This window comes from Mastigoproctus giganteus, chromosome 9 (genome assembly GCF_048544385.1).
Source record: "Mastigoproctus giganteus isolate SK-2022 chromosome 9, ASM4854438v1, whole genome shotgun sequence".
NCBI lineage: Eukaryota > Metazoa > Arthropoda > Arachnida > Uropygi > Thelyphonidae > Mastigoproctus > Mastigoproctus giganteus.
In genome coordinates, this window is record NC_143583.1 from 151,540,548 (window position 1) to 151,558,195 (window position 17,648).

Below are 17,648 nucleotides of genomic sequence, written 5' to 3' on the forward strand. Positions count from 1 at the left end.
GGAGAGTTAGTCGACAGTGTGAATATTACTGGAAAGTGGTCACTATTTCGCAGTTTATCAGTGACCGCCCAATCAATAAGCGGAAGGAGGTTTGGCAAGATCAATTGCAGAAGTTGACCTTGAGGAAAGATGCACGTACATGTGAGTCCCATTGTTTAGTAAAGTTAAGTTGTGCCTTTCAAGAAATTTTTCAATTAACTGACCTCTCTTATCAAGGTGTGAGGAACCCCATAGGGGGTGATGCCCATTCCAGTCACCTAAGATACAGAAAGGTGGTGGCAGCTGGGTAACTAAATCATTCAGATCTGCTAAAGTGTATGAATAGTTTGGCGAAAGGTATATGGAAACAACTGTTACCACTGTCTCAACCATAACTCTAGCAGTGATTGCTTCTAAAGTTGTTCGCAGTGCGACAGGTCTGGAAGGAGTTCTGGGGTTTACTAGCAATGCTACACCTCCATGTGCTGCATTAGAGTTGTTCCTATCCTTTCTAAGCATTATATGATGTTTTATGCTCATAGATATTTTAGGGGTCAGGTTTGTTTCCTGTAGACAAAGAACAGCAGGCTTATATTCAGTAATTAAGTGATAAACATCGTCTAAGTTAGCTCGGAGTCCGCGACAATTCCATTGAATGATTCTATGCATTATTGAGGATTATCGGGTATGAATGCTTGCTTACAGGATGTGGTTTGTTTGCGCCTGTCTAGTCTTTTTTCTCTTTTTGGGAAATTTGGTCTATTGACGTCCATGTCCTCCTCTTCTGCATGAAGTTCAAGAGGTGATTCATCTCGGTGTGAATTTCTATCTATGTCCATGGTATCAGTACTGGATTTTTGATTATTTCTTTCAGAGCTTGTTTGATTAACTGGCTGTTGTACAGAATTTTTATCTGGCAGTATTGTCAATGGTGTATTTACCGAATGAGTTGATTGCTGTTGGGTAGGCTGTTCTTTTAGTGTAGAGAGGACTGACCTTGTCCAATCAGAAATTGAGACGCTTGGCGGAACTGAACAATCTGTTTGTACTATTATGGATCGTTGCTTTTTTACAACTGAAGAATAAGATGGCAATTTATTTGAAATTGAAAAATGTCTTTTTGCTTCTTGGTATGGCACCTTGTGTTCCACTTTGTACGTTTGTATATTCTTTTCAGTCTGCCACTGGATGCACTCCTTTGAAAATGCTGAATGATTTCCCTTACAATTTGGGCAGCTTTGTATTTCAGTGGAGCAGTCTGTGTGAACATGCTCTTTTACACCCCTGCAGACTGCTTGTGAGTGTCCAAATTTTTGGCATTTAAAACACCGGACTGGGTTTGGAATATATGGTCGAATTTTGCACCTTAAATATCCAGCTTTAATGTTGTTGGTAAAATTGGTGTTTTAAATGTAAGAATGACCGTTCGAGTAGGAGTAAGAACCCCATCTTTCTTAATGACTATCCTTTTGGCATTTATTACATTTTGATCACCTAATTCCTGAACTATCTCCTCCTCAGATACATTAAGGAGATCCCACTCGGCTATTACCCCTTTAGAGGAGTTTAAGGTGGCATGCTGGGTAACCTTTGTGGAAATTCCACCAAAAGTCGATATTTTTAATAGATTTTCCGAGTGCTTATTCTCATTCATCTCCACTAAAAGGTCTCTGGATTTTAATCTTCGAACCATTTTTGGTGGGCCCGCCGCATTTTCAAGACATTTCTGTATTAAGAATGGGGAGAGCTTACTCAGTGGATTATCAGTTAAAGAATGCAGTATCAAAAAAGAAGAGCAGGGGTTTCTGTTCCTTCTTTTTTCTGCCATTTTGCATTACCTGCATTTAAGTCTTCTCTGTTTGAGAGATCTGGATCAGAAGATCCGTAAGTGGCATGGTCTATTTATGTCCATCTTTGCTCACCGCATTTGGAGAGTACCTCCTTTTTGCCCCGGGAGAGTGTTTTTCTTCTCCCAGGTTACCAGCCCCGCCACGTGGAGGCAGGAGCGGTGCCACCAGTGACCAAACGGTTTAGAGAGTTAGTTAGGTTAGTATGGATTATATATATATATATACACAAGGAAAGAAAGGTGTATTTCCTTTCTGGATTCTACTTCAAAGCTTTTAAGTAAAGAATCACTTATGAAAAACAAGAAGAATAGAGACACTGGAAAATAAATATAACTAATCCGCTGAGAAAGAACGCTATGTATCGCACAAAATATCGCTTGGCACTCGGGGCCTAGATTTGGCTTGGGATTCGCCTTACTTATCCTTAATATCTTCATAAATACTTGTTACTTTTGTTTGAATGGTCATTAGACTCAGGGGCACTCGCTTCTGAATCTGATTTTCCATCCATATTATTAACAGCTGTTCCATCTTCGATATAGCACCTGAATGCTGTTTTGTGATTACTACTGATATTAAGTGCATTGATCCTTTGACATGTTCTTTTATACATGTCTGTCCTTTAAAATAGTATTCTCTGTTGAAATAGTGAGATCTAATTCCCGTGCAACAGATGACAACCTTTGTCCTGCTTCTTAATCATTTTCATCTTCATTTATAAATTAATTTTGTTTCGTTTCCTAACACTGCCACCACTTGTACTTCATTGGTCCCTTTCCCTTCACCACTGTAATAAGTAAATAGGAATAAAGAGAATATTCTGAAAATTTGTTTATGATTGAAGATTTCAGTGAAGGGGAACTCATTTCACCATAATACCATAACATAAAAACCCACATCATTCCAGTTATCAGTATCACTGCAAATACAATACGATCGAGTGTACTACCCGTTTCAAATTAGATGCACTAACAGAAAAGGTGCACTAACAGAAGATATGTCGTGAATGATGTTACCAGCCTGAACAAGGTAAAATGTTTGAAGTATCACAGAATGGTAACATGGACAATTGATATAAATGTAAGAAAGGAAATAAAAAAAAACTGAGTAAAATCGAGTAAATAATACAAAGGTCTTTGAGATAACAGAAGAGGAGAAAAAGCATTATGTACTGGAACTTAAGAACAAGTTTGAGATTCTGCAGACTGTTCAGGACCAAGATATCGCAAGGAATACTACAACTTTCTGAAAGTGATAAAGCCCAAGAAACCTATAGGTAAAAAGAAATCAAAAGAAGAAAAAATTAGTCAAGAAATGCTTGTCGTGATGAACCGAAGACGACAAATGAAGAGCAAGATAAACACTGACAAGGACAAAATTGAGTATACTGAGTTATGCAAAGCCATTAGAAAGAGACTCAGATTTAACAAAAAGATTTAACACAAGAAAAGTAGAACAAACATTAAGGGGAAAACAAAGGATTTAAATCAACAGCTATGAGCAAGAATACAGAAAGACGAGTAATACTGAAACTGATGAATAGTGATGATGTTTGTTTGTTATTTGGTTTTTAGGAGCATTAGCAACTAAGGCCATATTGCTCCGGGAATATGCGGTGGTCATTCCCTGACCTTTCCGCATCCTTCGTATTTGGGGGTGATGGGCTCGAACCCCGGTCTAATCAAGAAGCGTGTGCTACGCACTGCTGCTCCTTCCCACCTGGCTACGGAGGCGCCTAGTGATGATGTGAGGACATGATGCTAGCAGTGGGGATGATGGAGCACAAATTAGTAACACATACGGCATACCCAATATCCTTCCTGATGAGGAAGAACATGTGTTGAAGAAAATGAAGAATCGGAAAGCTCTGGGAAAAGATGAGGTTACTATTCAGTAGTTAAAATTGGGAGGAAGAGATATGATGCAGAAACTGGCAAGACTCTTTACAAAATGCATTAGAAAAGGTGTGATGCCTAAGGAGTGGAATAGTGCAATCATAGTTTTGCTGCATAAGAAAGGAGATAAAAAATCAGAAATTGGAAATTATAGACCAATTAGCTTGTTATTCCACATCTACAGGTTCACAAGGGTCATTACTAACAGATTATAAAGAATACTTGATGAGAATCAACGAAAAGAGAAAGCCGGCTTTAGAACAGGATTCTCAACTATGGACCACCTTCGTGTAATATCACAGCTAATGGAGAAAGCAAATGAATATAAAACACCATTATGTCTAGAATTTGTGGATTATGAAAAGGCATTTGACTCCATAAAGTATAACGCAATGTTTCAGGGCACTGGAAACACAAGGCACAGATACCCCATATATTATGATTTTGAAGAAAATATATGAGACTGCAACCTCCTTTATTAGACTAGACAAAGACAGTAGCAAATTTGAAATTCAGAAAGGAGCTCAACAAGGAGACAATATCTCCAAAGTTATTTACTTCTGCCCTTGAGGAAGCTTTCAGAAGATTAGACTGGTCCCAGAAAGTAGTCAATGTGAATGGAGAGTACCTAAACCATTTACGATTTGCAGATGACATTGTGATCATAAGCCAAGATCACAAAGAATTAGAGGAAAATCTTAATCAGTTATGCAGAGTTAGTAAGGATTTCAGACTAAAGATGAATATGGCTAAAACAAAAGTAATGATGAACAAGTATGCCACAGAAAGGTATACAATCATTGAAAGATCAGCGATTGAAAAGGTGGATTCATATACTTATCTGGGACAAGTCATTAGCTGTACTAATGATAAATGGCTGGAAGTCAAGAGAAGAATAAATTTTGGATGGATAGCATTTAGGAAATATAGTCACTGAGGAGTAATATCCCAATTTGTCTGAAATGTAAAATAATGAACCAAAGTATACTCCCCACCATGACTTATGGAATTTTATTTGTTCGTTATTTGTTTTTTAGGAGCATTAGCAACTAAGGCCATATTGCTCCGGGGATATGCAATGGTCATTCCCTGACCTTTCCGCATCCTCTGTATTTGGTGGTCATGGGCTCAAACCCCGGTCTAATCAAGAAATGTGTGCTACGCACTGCTGCTCCTGCCCACCTGGCTACGGAGGCGCCACTTATGAGAAAGTGAAACTTGGGCACTCGACAAAAGAATGGAAGATAAGCCGAGAACTACACAGCGAAGAATGGAACGAATTATATTAGGAATCTGACTGTTATGGATTAGGAAGTAAACTCAAGCAAAGGGCATTCTTATCAAAACTAAAAGAACTAAAATGGTTTTAGACAGGACACAACTCGAAGACATGATGACAGATGGACTAAGAAAATAACAGAATGGTACCGAAGAGAAGCTAGACGAAAACCTGGAAGACAAAAACGGAGATGGACAGATGAAATTCACAAGTTCATGGGTAGTAAATCAATATTCATTGCACACAACAAAAGGAACTGGAAAGTTACTGGAGAGGCCTTCATCCTGCAGTGGAATGAAAATGGCTGATGATGATGAATAGAAAAGTCCAATAAACTGGAAAGTGCAAATTGCATTTGAAAGAAGAGAAATTTCGTTTAAAATATCAATCATCAATTCCAAATCAGTTATAAAAAATATATATTTTCAAGACAGGCAGCCAAGTACTTTTTATTTGAATAAAAATAGTATTGTAGCGCTGGATAAGCACGTCACACAGCTAGGGTTGACCTTAAACTACAGGCAGCCCATCTTGGTCCTAAAACTCTACCAATCTTTATAATTTCAATTCCAAGTTGTTCGGATATTTTGGAAAGTTCAAGTTGGTTCTTATTATATTGATGAAAAATAGTATATATCTTATCAATAAATATTTTAAAATGATTTACTTGCTTTATTTCCTTTATCGAATCATCTAAAACAAGATGGAGGCGATGATTTAAATGGTGCCATATTATTATGTTTGGAAACTCTTTTGCAATCCTAGTACTCACTCCAGATTTTCTCCCAAGCATAACGCTGGCACCATTGGAGCAAAATCCTATTAAATTTTTTTCTGGGTAGTTCTTAGTAAGCCCAACATTATTTAAACTTTCCATAACTGAAGAACATTTTATCTCTGCATCTTGTTTTTCCAATTCAATGAAAATTGTTGGTGATGTAAGAATCCTCATCTTTTAAGAAAAGTATAATAACTGGTTTGCAGGATATCGTTGAAGCTTCGTCAATAATCAAACATATTTTCAGATTAGATTATTTTCAATAATTTTATTAAATATTTCTTAATTTTATTAAATTTTCTTTGCAATGAAATGAACAACTTTCACAGCATTTTTACAAGAATGTAATCCTATTCCCATATCTAATCCAATTTTAATTTGCAATTCTATCTCATCTTCTATGTCTGAAAACGGTTTACATCTTTTTGCCAGGCTGTAAACTGTATTAAATACTCTACAAGTAGCACTTAAATATTTTTCATTCATCATATCTATTACTTTTGTTATTGAATCCTGCTCACATTGTTTTAAGTTCTCTTTACAAATGTTATGAGCTTTTGATGAAAAATGTTCTTTCATTTTTCCTTAGAGAAGCTTGTTGTACCTCTTTATTTTTCCCTGATGCCTCAATCTGAAAACATTTCTATTCTTTTAACACATGAAGACTTTCTTTTATAAAGTCATATCTTGCACACTTGCAACCTAACTTTTTGTTAAAAATTACCAGTCCGTCATATTTTTCTTTAAAATTGTTACATTGTAGCACTGTCCAGCATTCAGGAAGATTATTTTTTAATTTTGGAGTTATTGTTTTTTATTTCAATAATTGATGTTCTGCTTTCTTCAAGTTGGAGTGGTTGTGCTTGTGACTGTTTTGTACCCTCCAAGGCCAATTCTGATACAACAAATTCTGATTTTGGTTTCTTATTGAAAAAATCTGTCAAACTCTGCTGCCTTTTCATCCTTTTAAGGGCTACTGCAAAAAATTTTAAAAATGCTTTATTTTAATATATTATAGAGCAGGAGCAGATATGTGCCTATATATTTGAATATTTTTACTGATTCTGTCCATGTGTGGTCATATCATAAACTTTTATAAACAAAGCACTGTGCTTATACCATTGATAAACATCAGTCAGAACATACATTTTCTTAATTTTATCGATACTAAATGAAAATTTCTTGCTGAATTAATAATTGGCATAGACTATGCAGATTAAATACGATAGAATAATGTGTACAACAAAGCTGTTTGTCCCGGGAAAGTTGTGATAAAAACGTCTTAATTACCACATGCACACTGGCATAAGGATTCCAACATGGAAGAACATTCTTCCACAGCTTCCGAAATGGGCGATAAGATAACCCGTGAAATCTATATTTCTATTGGTTCATTGTGCTAGCTTCCTATTGTTTTTATTAATCGGGGAACACCAATGCACTCATATCTCATGTGAATTTAGGGCGTAACACAAAGCTGAAACAAATGACAGTGTGTCACTCCCCCCGGTTGTTTGGAACTTTTTCTCTTTATGTTATATGTTTGTTTACTTAAGTAACAAATGCAAGGGAATAAAAATATTGTATTTCATCAGAGGTATAATGAAATGAAATGAAAAAGACTTGGGAGTAATTATGAAATGAAATTATGAAATGAAAAAGACTTGGGAGTAATTGTGCAGTCAGATATGAAGTTTTCTGAGCAATGCAGACAGGCTGCCAGGGCAGGTCATGGGGTTTTATCAATGGTATACAAAAATTTTGCTAATAGAGAAAAGGAGGTGATTATACCTTTGTATAAGGCAATGGTTAGGCCATGCCTTGAGTACTGTGTTCAGGTCTGAAGGTGTCATTTCAGGTAGGATATAGGGTTGCTTGAGTGAGTACAGAGAAGGGCAACAAGATTGGTGTGAGGAAAGTGATCTTACCAAGAAAGGCTTACGTTCTGCAAATTGCAGCTTCTGGAGAGCAGGTTCCTGTAGGTGATCGGATTGAGGTGTATAAGGCCTTGATTGGGTTGAGCAGTGTGTGATGCATGTGATGCAAGCCATCACATGGCTCTACTACTACGTCTTTCAAAAGTACACTAAAATTTCTGTCATTAAAAATTACTGCTTTGATAACACATCAAAAATAGCAAAGCCTAAAAATTACTTTCGAAGGTGTCTGCTGAAGGGGTATTTGTTTTAGTTTGTGATCAACATCTTATTGCAATCTGCAGCCACCCCCTGGTGGATTTGTCACTTCTTCATTGGTGTTCTTGTACAACATATTTTTCCACTTGCTCCTGAACGTATGGCTCTAGTAGTGCTTCAGTGATAAGATGGACAGCACAACTTCAATGCTAGAAGGAGAAATACCCCAAAATGCACATTTTGTAAACAGTTTCAAACATTCCAACTGTACCCTCACTAGAAGCTACAAACATGCTACAAGCTACACTTTTGTTATCAAAATCAATCACACTGTTTTTGCTAACACCACATAAATGAATGCTTCCTTCATTATTTTCAGAACCAATTTTGGGTATTTTTAAAATAAATATCTTTCAGATTCTAAAGGAGAAATGAATGTATCATATAAAATTATACACATATTTACCACTCCTGGAAGGCATCTCTCTGCTTCAATACTAGGCTCTTCATATGGGGGATGGTGAGGAGAACCAGCTGAACTATCAGAGCTAGAGTCAGGAGAGGATGCAACAGCAGAGCCTACTTGGCAGAGTTTTGCTGACACCAACTATTAAAAATATAAATAAAATAAAAAGTGAAAAGTTAAGATGTTTCTGAATGCACAAATTAATTACTTCATGGCAAACAATATAAGTATTTACCTTGCTCAGGAAATATTTTAGTTAGGAATTTAAGATTGTGTGCGTGTGCGTGTATAATAATTATTGTGGTGCAAAGTAACGGCAAAAAAAGGAATCATAAATTAATATATTGGGATAGTTTGTGGACCTGGGGCACTGTTTATAATAGCAGAAATACCCAGAAACCATAATGGAATGTAGATAAGTAGATTAGAGTACGAATGCAAAAAATGCTGACCTGTCAGATGTAATAAAAGAGGCCTACGTGCTCCGGATTCATAATGCGAAAAAATTTTATTTTGTTGCACAGAGCATTAAACTACAATACATAAATAAGCTTTCGGCTGGGTGGCAGCCTTCATCGGATTAAAATACTTGAATGGCAGTTGGAATAGAGATCCACTGCCAGGATGGTGCGTGAGGCGCGTGGTTAATTGTTTGTTGATGTTTGTGGCTGTGACGTATGGTGGTGACGTGGCCAGCGTTTGTCTATGGATAGACAGATGTAGTTACAATAGAAAAAATTAAATTGCCTGACGAATAAAAGCAAAAATAAATAATAAAAGGAAATACTACAAATTTAACCTAATGCTATTGATCCTTTGATTTTAACTTCTTCATCAAGGATGAGCAGCCAAAACCAAATGAAATACAACAAGTAAGACCTCTGTTTCTAATATGAAATATATGTAGAAAGAAGCAAAACATGATCTGACGTATATATCATAGCTGACCCAACAGAGACCAAAACAGAATGGAATAAGAATCAAATCAAATCTAATTAAAAATAAAATGGAATAAAATAGCAAGCAACCCTAAATGAATTTAAACAAAAGAAGTGTAAAGTGAAGACGAAAGGATATAGTTAAAGTAGGGCAACTTACTGTTATGCCAAGCAAGAGCTAGTGAAATGGGCTGAAGGGTGCGAACGTCAGCCAGGCTGTATCGGTGAATCAAAGAAGTTAGCAAATTAGAATGCAGCATACGAAGGGTTTCCGAAAAGTAAGGTAACACTTTTTTTTTCCTTAATAATGGTGAAAGGGAATGAGATGAAATGCAGTGGACAGATAGACTTGTTAATAACGTTCAAAAAGACCACCAGTGCAGTGTTGCGGTACTATTGCCTCACATCAGATTCGAGTTGCAAAATGGCGGCTACCATGCGAGTGTGGTCCAAAACAGATGTTCGTGAAGTTATTCCCTTTTTGCAAGTAAAATGGCCTTCAAGTGACACTTACCGTGTACTGGTTGTGGCATATGGCGAAAAGGTGATGACAAAGAAGCAGGTGTGTTTTTGGTGCAATGAATTTAAAGTGGGCCATGTTGACATTGAAGATCGACATCGGGCGGGTGGGCAGGCCTTCATCAACCAAGACAGAAGACAACATTTCATGCATTAAGGGCATCATTCTTAAAAACAGGCGAGTGAAACTGCGTGAAATTACACAAATATAGTGAATATGAGTACGTCGACTGTTCATGAAATTTTTCATGGTGTTCTTGGCTTTTGAAAGGTGTACTGCCACTGGGTGCCCTGACAATTGTCACAGGAGGACAAAGCAAAACGCATAGGGATTTGTCTGGAGAACCTGTTGTGATACAGCAAAGAAGAGGATTTTCTCGCTCGCATAGCACAGCAGACGAAACATGGGTTCGTCACTTTACTCCAGAGAGCAAACAAGACTCCATGACCTAGAAACATCCACAATCTCCTGTGCACAAAAAATTCAAAACTGTTCCCAGTGTCCGAAAAGTCATGGCCACAGTGTTCTGGGATCGCCAAGGTGATCTGTTGGTGGATTTCTTGCCAAAGGGAGGAACAATCAATGCACAGCTTTACTGTGCATCGTTGAAAAAACTGAAAGACAACACTCGACACAAACGACCAGGACTCCTGACAAGTGGCATGATTTTGTTGCACAACAATGCAACTCTACATACTGCCCACACCACTTGTGAGTGGTTGCACTGTAATTGGTGGGAAAAGCTGTCCCCCCCCCGCCTACAGCCCAGATTTAGCACCTTCAGACTTCCAATTGTGCGACCCTCTGAAAAAACACCATTCAAGAAAGCATCTTACCACGAATGAGGGAGTTCATCGGGCATTTTGATGTTGGTTACTGCATGTGGGCGCGGACTTCTTCAGTACTGGTATTGATAAACTGCTCCATCGTTGGGACAAGTGCATCAATAAAACTAGAAACTCTGTGGAGAAGTATTGCATGTTCACTTATTTCTTGGTGTGCAATTTCAACTTCACATTATTAAACATCATCGAGAGAAAAAATGTGTTACCATACTTTTTGGAAACCTCCCATATATGTAACATGTTAATGTAACCCGGAGTGTGTGTGTGTGTGTGTGTGTGGTGGGGAGGGGGCGGGGAGAGCAGGTGTAAATAGGTCAAAGCAAACTTTACCAGAGTGACAGGAACAGATCCAAAACTTACAAAGTAGCACTAAAAGATTAAACTGTGTTGGAGACGGAAAAAGTGAGAGATAGCAGAAAAATAGCATCTCAAATATTGCTTTCGGTCAACCTCATTGTTCACGAGAAATAAAAAACACTGGGTGTAAGAACAGTAAAAATAAATTGGAAGAATGGGCATACAGTGACACTGGGGCAGTCCGGGGTTGCAAAACTCGTACCAACAGTAGGTCTCTGGACATAGCTCTCAGCATATTCTTCATGTGTTTAAGTCAGTAATGGTATTGTATTATAAAAAATATAAGACTGAACAATGTCAAACACAAAAATAAAAAACTAATATAACTATCAAAACATAATAACCCCATAGATAGTCAATCGGTGGGCACTAGTTTTCTTGGATATCTAAGGGGATATTATGTTTTGATAATTATTTTCATTTTTGACATTGTTTAATCATATTTTTTATAATACAATACCATTCCTGACTTAAACACATGAAGCATACATCCAAACCTATGTCCAGGGAACTGTTATTAGTACAGGTTTCACAACATCGGACTGCCCAAGCACGACTGTATATTCCCCTTCTTCCAAACACTTTTTACTGTTCATACACCATGTTTTTTGTCTTGTGAGTGATTAGGTTGACCAAAAGTAATATTCAAGATGCTATATTTCTGCTATCTCTCACTTTTTTCATCTCCAACAAAGTTTAGACTTTTAATGCTACTTTGTAAGTTTTGGATTTCTCCGCTATACTGGGTCGATATTCCTCATTTGTTTAATTGCCAACCTCTCCGTTAGTCTGGTAAAGTTTACTTTGACCTAGTTACATCTTTTCCCTCCCCCACACACACTGAGATTTAATTTGCTAACTTCCTTGGTTTACCGACACAGCCTTGTTGACGTTCGCTCCCCTCAGCCCATTTCGCCAGCTCTTGCTTGGCACCAGAGTAAGTTTTCCTACTTTAACTATATCCTTTCGTCTTCATTTTAAATTCATTTCGGGTTGCTTGCTATTTTATTCCATTTTTTATTTTTATTGGATTTAATTTTATCTTGATTTTTGGCTTTTTACTTTTAATTTTAATTAAATTTGCTTACATTCCTATCCCTTTCTGTTTTGGTCTCTTTCGGGTCGGCTATGATATATACGTCAGCTCACTTTTTACCTCATGCTATGTATATTTCATATCAGAAACAGAGGCCTTACTTCTTGCTGTATTTCCTTTGGTTTTGGCTGCTGATCCTTGATGAAGAAGTTAAAATCATAAGATCTTTAGCATTAAATACTATTTGTAGTATATTTTATTTTTCAGGCAATTATTTAATTCTTTCCATTGTGGCAACATCTGACAGGTCAACATTTCTCCAATCATACTCTAATCCAACTAACTAGAAGCATTTGTCAACAGCTTAAAAATACAGGTAACTTAAGGTAGTTGCCACAGTTTCCTGTATATTAGATAAATTTTTTTTTTTTTTAATTTTTGGCCTCAACACAAAAAATTATACGTACAGGAGACTATTGAAACGTTAATGGCGGCATATACGGACTATTTCAGCACGATTCGCTGAAGGAGTGAAAAGTGTGGCATCCTGTAGAGATACCGTTTCACATATATCTGCAGTCACCTTCTAATTTTTTTAATTCTTAATGTTTATTGTTTTATTTTAAAAGTTAAAAACATTAGTTTTAATTTAAGTATAAGGGTAGACATTAACAGCATTTTGGCTGATTTTTTTTTTTTTTTTTTTGTTAGTTGTTGGCACATTGGCTTCTGTGGCCATAATGCACCTCCCAAAGTTTTTGCATTTTACACTGATCCAAGCCTGAGGCGGGATTCGAAACCATGACCTTTGGGTTGCCAGACAGGCACTTTACCCAACTGGCTAGTCCGGTCAGCGTTTCGGTTGATATACAGAGATAGAAAGACAACAACTTCCAAATTGCAGTAACCTACCCAGTTCAGAACAGAGCAGATTTGTTTGTGATAGTAACTGGTCAATGTATTAAAGTATGTTGAGACCGTTTACCCCATCAAATTGTGCGATTAACCGTCCAGGATTGGGTCTTGGCATGCGCTCAAAGCTACATGTTATGGTAACTGTTTCAATCTTTTCTTCTGTCAGTGCCATTCCACAGGTGGAATTTAAGACAAATGTATCAAACGACTTCTGGAAACCGGGCGAAAAACAGTTGTATTCAGCCTTCTGCATTAAGTGGGGCTTTGCTATAGTCACCTTTCCTCTTCAAGAGCATCTCGTGGGATGCATGATGACTTCCTATGATTAAAGCTGGCCCCTTTCAAAATCAGCCATATGATAGGCAATGGCATATCACCACATTATCTGATGCCACAGAGACCATAACAAAACCAACTCCAAAAACTGCTGTTAAAGAAAGACCTGCAACTAGGTGGAAGGATGGGATCAGTGAATTTTGGGGGTGATATTTTGCAATACCGTTCGTATAGCATATGATCAATGCAGTTGCAGGATTTTGTTGGTGGCCACAACAGCTCCTCAGGGAACTATGTGACTGGAAGAAGAAGAACCAGTCCAGGGCCATTACTAATAAGGATGTGAACTTCCACCCCTGGATTACCCAAGCACCAGCTTTATATTCTTCAGTCATATTCTTTTCACTTTCCTACCCCTAATATTCTTCAACACTCTGAGCTATTAGTGCAATATGAGGACAGGAGTGTCTATTACTACCGTAAGTACCTTCCTAACTTTGACTCCCATTAGCTAAATAGACATTGCCAGACACTGACTGCTAATTGTAACAACATGCATTTAAATAAATATAAACTTACTAGCTCTATCTTTGCAGCCTGCTGCATGATAGGCATGTATTTTTGAACAAAAATTGTTAAAATATTACTTATGCAATTAATCCCTTTGAATTTACACACACATATATTTGGAGACAAAATGCACAAGGCATAATCCTTATTGGTTTCAGTAATTAACTATACAATATCGGTGTAGATACACCATAGTTAACCCATAAATTTGAACTACGTATGGAGTGTAAAAAGTATCGTTTTAATAGTCTCTCATATTGTGGGTGTCTTCACAACGAGATAGATGGTGTTGCACTACTTCAAATAAATAACGCTCTCTAGTAGTGAAGACTACTGTTATTTATTTTCAGAGGATACCACCACCCAGACGAGTGGGCTTCATCGTCAGTGAGTGGGCAGGTACCCTGGTAGTGCAACATGCCATCACAGTTGCGAAGTTATATCCACAATATGAGAGCATTAGCATTAGTAGAGGCATTTGATGCAAGAAAGCAAGCTTATGCAGCATCAGCCAAAAAAAAAAAAAAAAAAAAAAAACCACTTCCACTTCACCCCCTATTCGTTCAAAATACCTGTCCAGCTGAGCCTTAAACTTATTTAGGCTATCAACCTCCACCACAAGGGATGGAAGTCTGTTCCACCAACCAACCACCCGCTGGCTAAAGGCAAATTTCCGCACGTCTATCCTACATCTGTCTTTCCTCAATTTGAATTTTTGCCCTCTCAGGTGATTTTTCTGAGCTAGAGGAAGAATCCCATCAGCATTGAGCATGCTTAAACCATTCAAGGCTTTATACACCTCTATCAGATCACCTCGCTGGTGCCTAGTCTCCAGACACTGTAATTTGCAAAACTTAAGCCTTTCTTCGTAAGAGCACCCCTTTGTTCCATTCACTAATCTTGTTGCCCTTCTCTGTACTCGTTCCAGCAGCTCTACATCCTTCTTGAAATGAGGCCTCCAGACCTGTATACAGTACTCTAGGTGTGGCCTGACCATCGCCTTATACAATGGAATAATCACCTCCTTATCCCTGCTGGAAAATTTCCTGTATATCATTGACAATACTCCATGAGCTACTCTTGCAGCCCGTCTGCACTGCTCAGAGAACTTCATATCTGCCTGCACAACCACCCCCAAGTCCCTTTCATTCTCTACCACTGTCAGTGTTGTACCACAGAGTTGATACGTTGCTCTGGGGTTGCTGTTTCCCATGTGTAGTACTTTACATTTGTCAATGTTAAACTTCATTTGCCACCTCTCAGCCCATCTGCTCAACCTTTCCAGATCCTGTTGCAGCAGCATAGTGTCAGTAGTGTCCTTGACAACCCTGCCAACCTTTGTATCGTCTGCAAACTTGGACATTAAGCCCGATATACCATCATCAATATCATTTATAAATACAGAAAACAATAATGGACCCAACACTGAGCCCTGAGGGACTCCACTAATAACATCAGTCCACGATGAGCAGTGTCCATTGATTACCACTCTCTGTCTTCTCCCCCTCAACCACCCCTTTATCCATAGCAGCAATTTGCCTCCAATGTCACACTGCTCCAATTTGTGTAGCAGTCTTCCATGTGCAACAGTATCAAAAGCCTTTCTAAGATCCAAGTATATAATATCAAAGTTATTCCCTGCATCCAGTTCTTTTGTGACTGCATCATAGTATCCAATCAAGTTGGTCAGGCAAGACTTCCCCTTAACAAAACCATGCTGTGTCTGAGCTATAACTGAAGTCTTATCTAAATGATCCTGCAGTGCTTCTTTAACCAGTGCCTCCATTAATTTTCCTGGAACAGAAGTTAAGCTCACAGGTCTATAATTACTTGTGTCAGCCTTTGATCCTGCTTTGTGAATTGGGGTCACATTTGCACATTTCCAGTCTATGGGTACCTCCCCTGAGTCCAAGGAAGCTCTCATAATTATGGCTAAGGGTTTGCTTACTTCCTTTGCTGCCTCCTTTAATATAACTGGATAGATCCCATCCACCCCGGGTGCCTTTCTTGTGTTTATCTTCAACAGTTTCTCCTCCACTTTACTCCCAGTTATTTCAAGATTCTGTAGCTTACTGCTAGAGATGAATACACCTCTGGCAATCCCCTCGCTGAATAACTCCTCATGTGTGAATGTCGATGCAAAATATTCATTTAGTTTGTTAGCTACCTGAGCAGGATCATCAACACTTGACCCATCAATATCAAGTGGACCAATCTGATTCATCCCCTTCCTTCTAGAGTTTACATAAGTAAAGAACTCTTTGCTGTTTTTCTTTGCATCCCTTGCCAAGGATTTCTCGTAATCTGCCTTCGCCCGCCTAACCTCCTTTGTAACTTGGTTGCATATCAACTTGTATCTATCATAGGCTTCTGTGTCATGTGTTAATTTGTATGTATCCCATGCATTTTTCTTCTCTGCCATATGCCTCATTAGTTCATCTGACATCCATTTTGGCCTAAACCTTGAACAATATTTCTTAGTTGGTATGTAAAGCCTAGTAGCTTCCAAGATGCCAAAGGACGTTGGTATTAATGTATTTGAAGACGAATTGCACAAGACATAATCCTTATGAGTTTTGGTAATTAACTATATAATATCGGTGTAGATACACCATACTTAACCCATAAATTTGAACTATGTATGTAGTGTAAAAGGCATTGTTTTAATCAAGATTTTTAATCGTTTAATAGTCTACTAGAGAAGCGTTATTTATTTGAATTAGTGCAATACCAGCTATCTCGTGAAAGCACCCACAATATGAGATACTATTAAAATGATGCCTTTTACACTACATACGTAGTTCAAATTTATGGATTAACTATGGTGTATCTACACCGATATATATATATATATATTATATGACAGATGTAGTATGTTGATAATCATTAATATACGGAATTTATGAGCCAGTGCTATTGCAGTGGCAATGTAAACAATATAAGCAATATATGTAATATATAGATACATATGTTGGTTGGTTGGTTGGTTATTGGACGTTTAATGGCGCATCAGCAACTAAGGCTATCATGCGCCAAGTCTAGGGTAATAAAATATAAAATATAAAATAGCATATCTAGTTAATATATTATACACAAAAATATGGCATAGACCATTTACAATATGCTAAACATGAGGGCAGTCTAAATAAAACTATGTAGATTAATCAGTTCTAAAAACCTGAATACATCTGACACATTGTCATCGTCCGATAAAATCTGCCTGAGTGTATAAGGCTCAGACAGATGGTTAAAACATGAACGGCGTTCATTATTAAAATATGTACATTCGACTAAAATATGACGGATACTTAAAATTGATTTACAATGTCTACACACAGGACAATCATCAGCCCTCAGCAAATACGAATGCGTCAGGTGAGAATGTCCTATGCGTAGCCGAGCAAGAATTACTTCCTCCCGTCGGACCCTGCGCTGACTAGAATGCCAAAGCATTATTTCAGGCTTAATTTCATTCAGTTTGTTGGTAGGGCATGCATTCCAAGCTTCTTGCCAACGCGCGCATAATTTTTTGTAGATAGGTTGCTTGCAGTCTGTATAGGGGACTGACAAACTGATGCGACTTTGTGGCGTTGCTGATTTTGCTGCTGCATCAGCTAGGTCATTGCCTCTGATACCAACATGGCTAGGGATCCAGCAAAAGCGAATATCAAAATTTAATTCTAAGAGGGAGTGTAATATTTGCTGCACCCGACATAACACTGGGTGAGTGCTTCTCACAGTGGATAAGGCCTGTAATACGCTTAGAGAGTCCATATATAGCATGCACTTTTGGTAGTGGTGGGTTTTTA

At 37.8% G+C, this 17,648-nt stretch overlaps 1 protein-coding gene across 4 annotated transcripts in view; it reads right to left on the reverse strand.

The window, feature by feature from the left end:
- faf (ubiquitin carboxyl-terminal hydrolase-like faf) overlaps window positions 1-17,648 on the reverse strand; it is a 1,326,265-nt gene that overhangs the window by 708,233 nt on the left and 600,384 nt on the right. For all 4 annotated transcript variants that reach the window (XM_090382082.1, XM_090382083.1, XM_090382080.1 and 1 more), the window contains one exon: window positions 8,383-8,523. In XM_090382082.1, coding sequence (XP_090238208.1) covers window positions 8,383-8,523 — 141 coding nt within the window. The remainder of the gene's footprint in view (window positions 1-8,382; window positions 8,524-17,648) is intronic.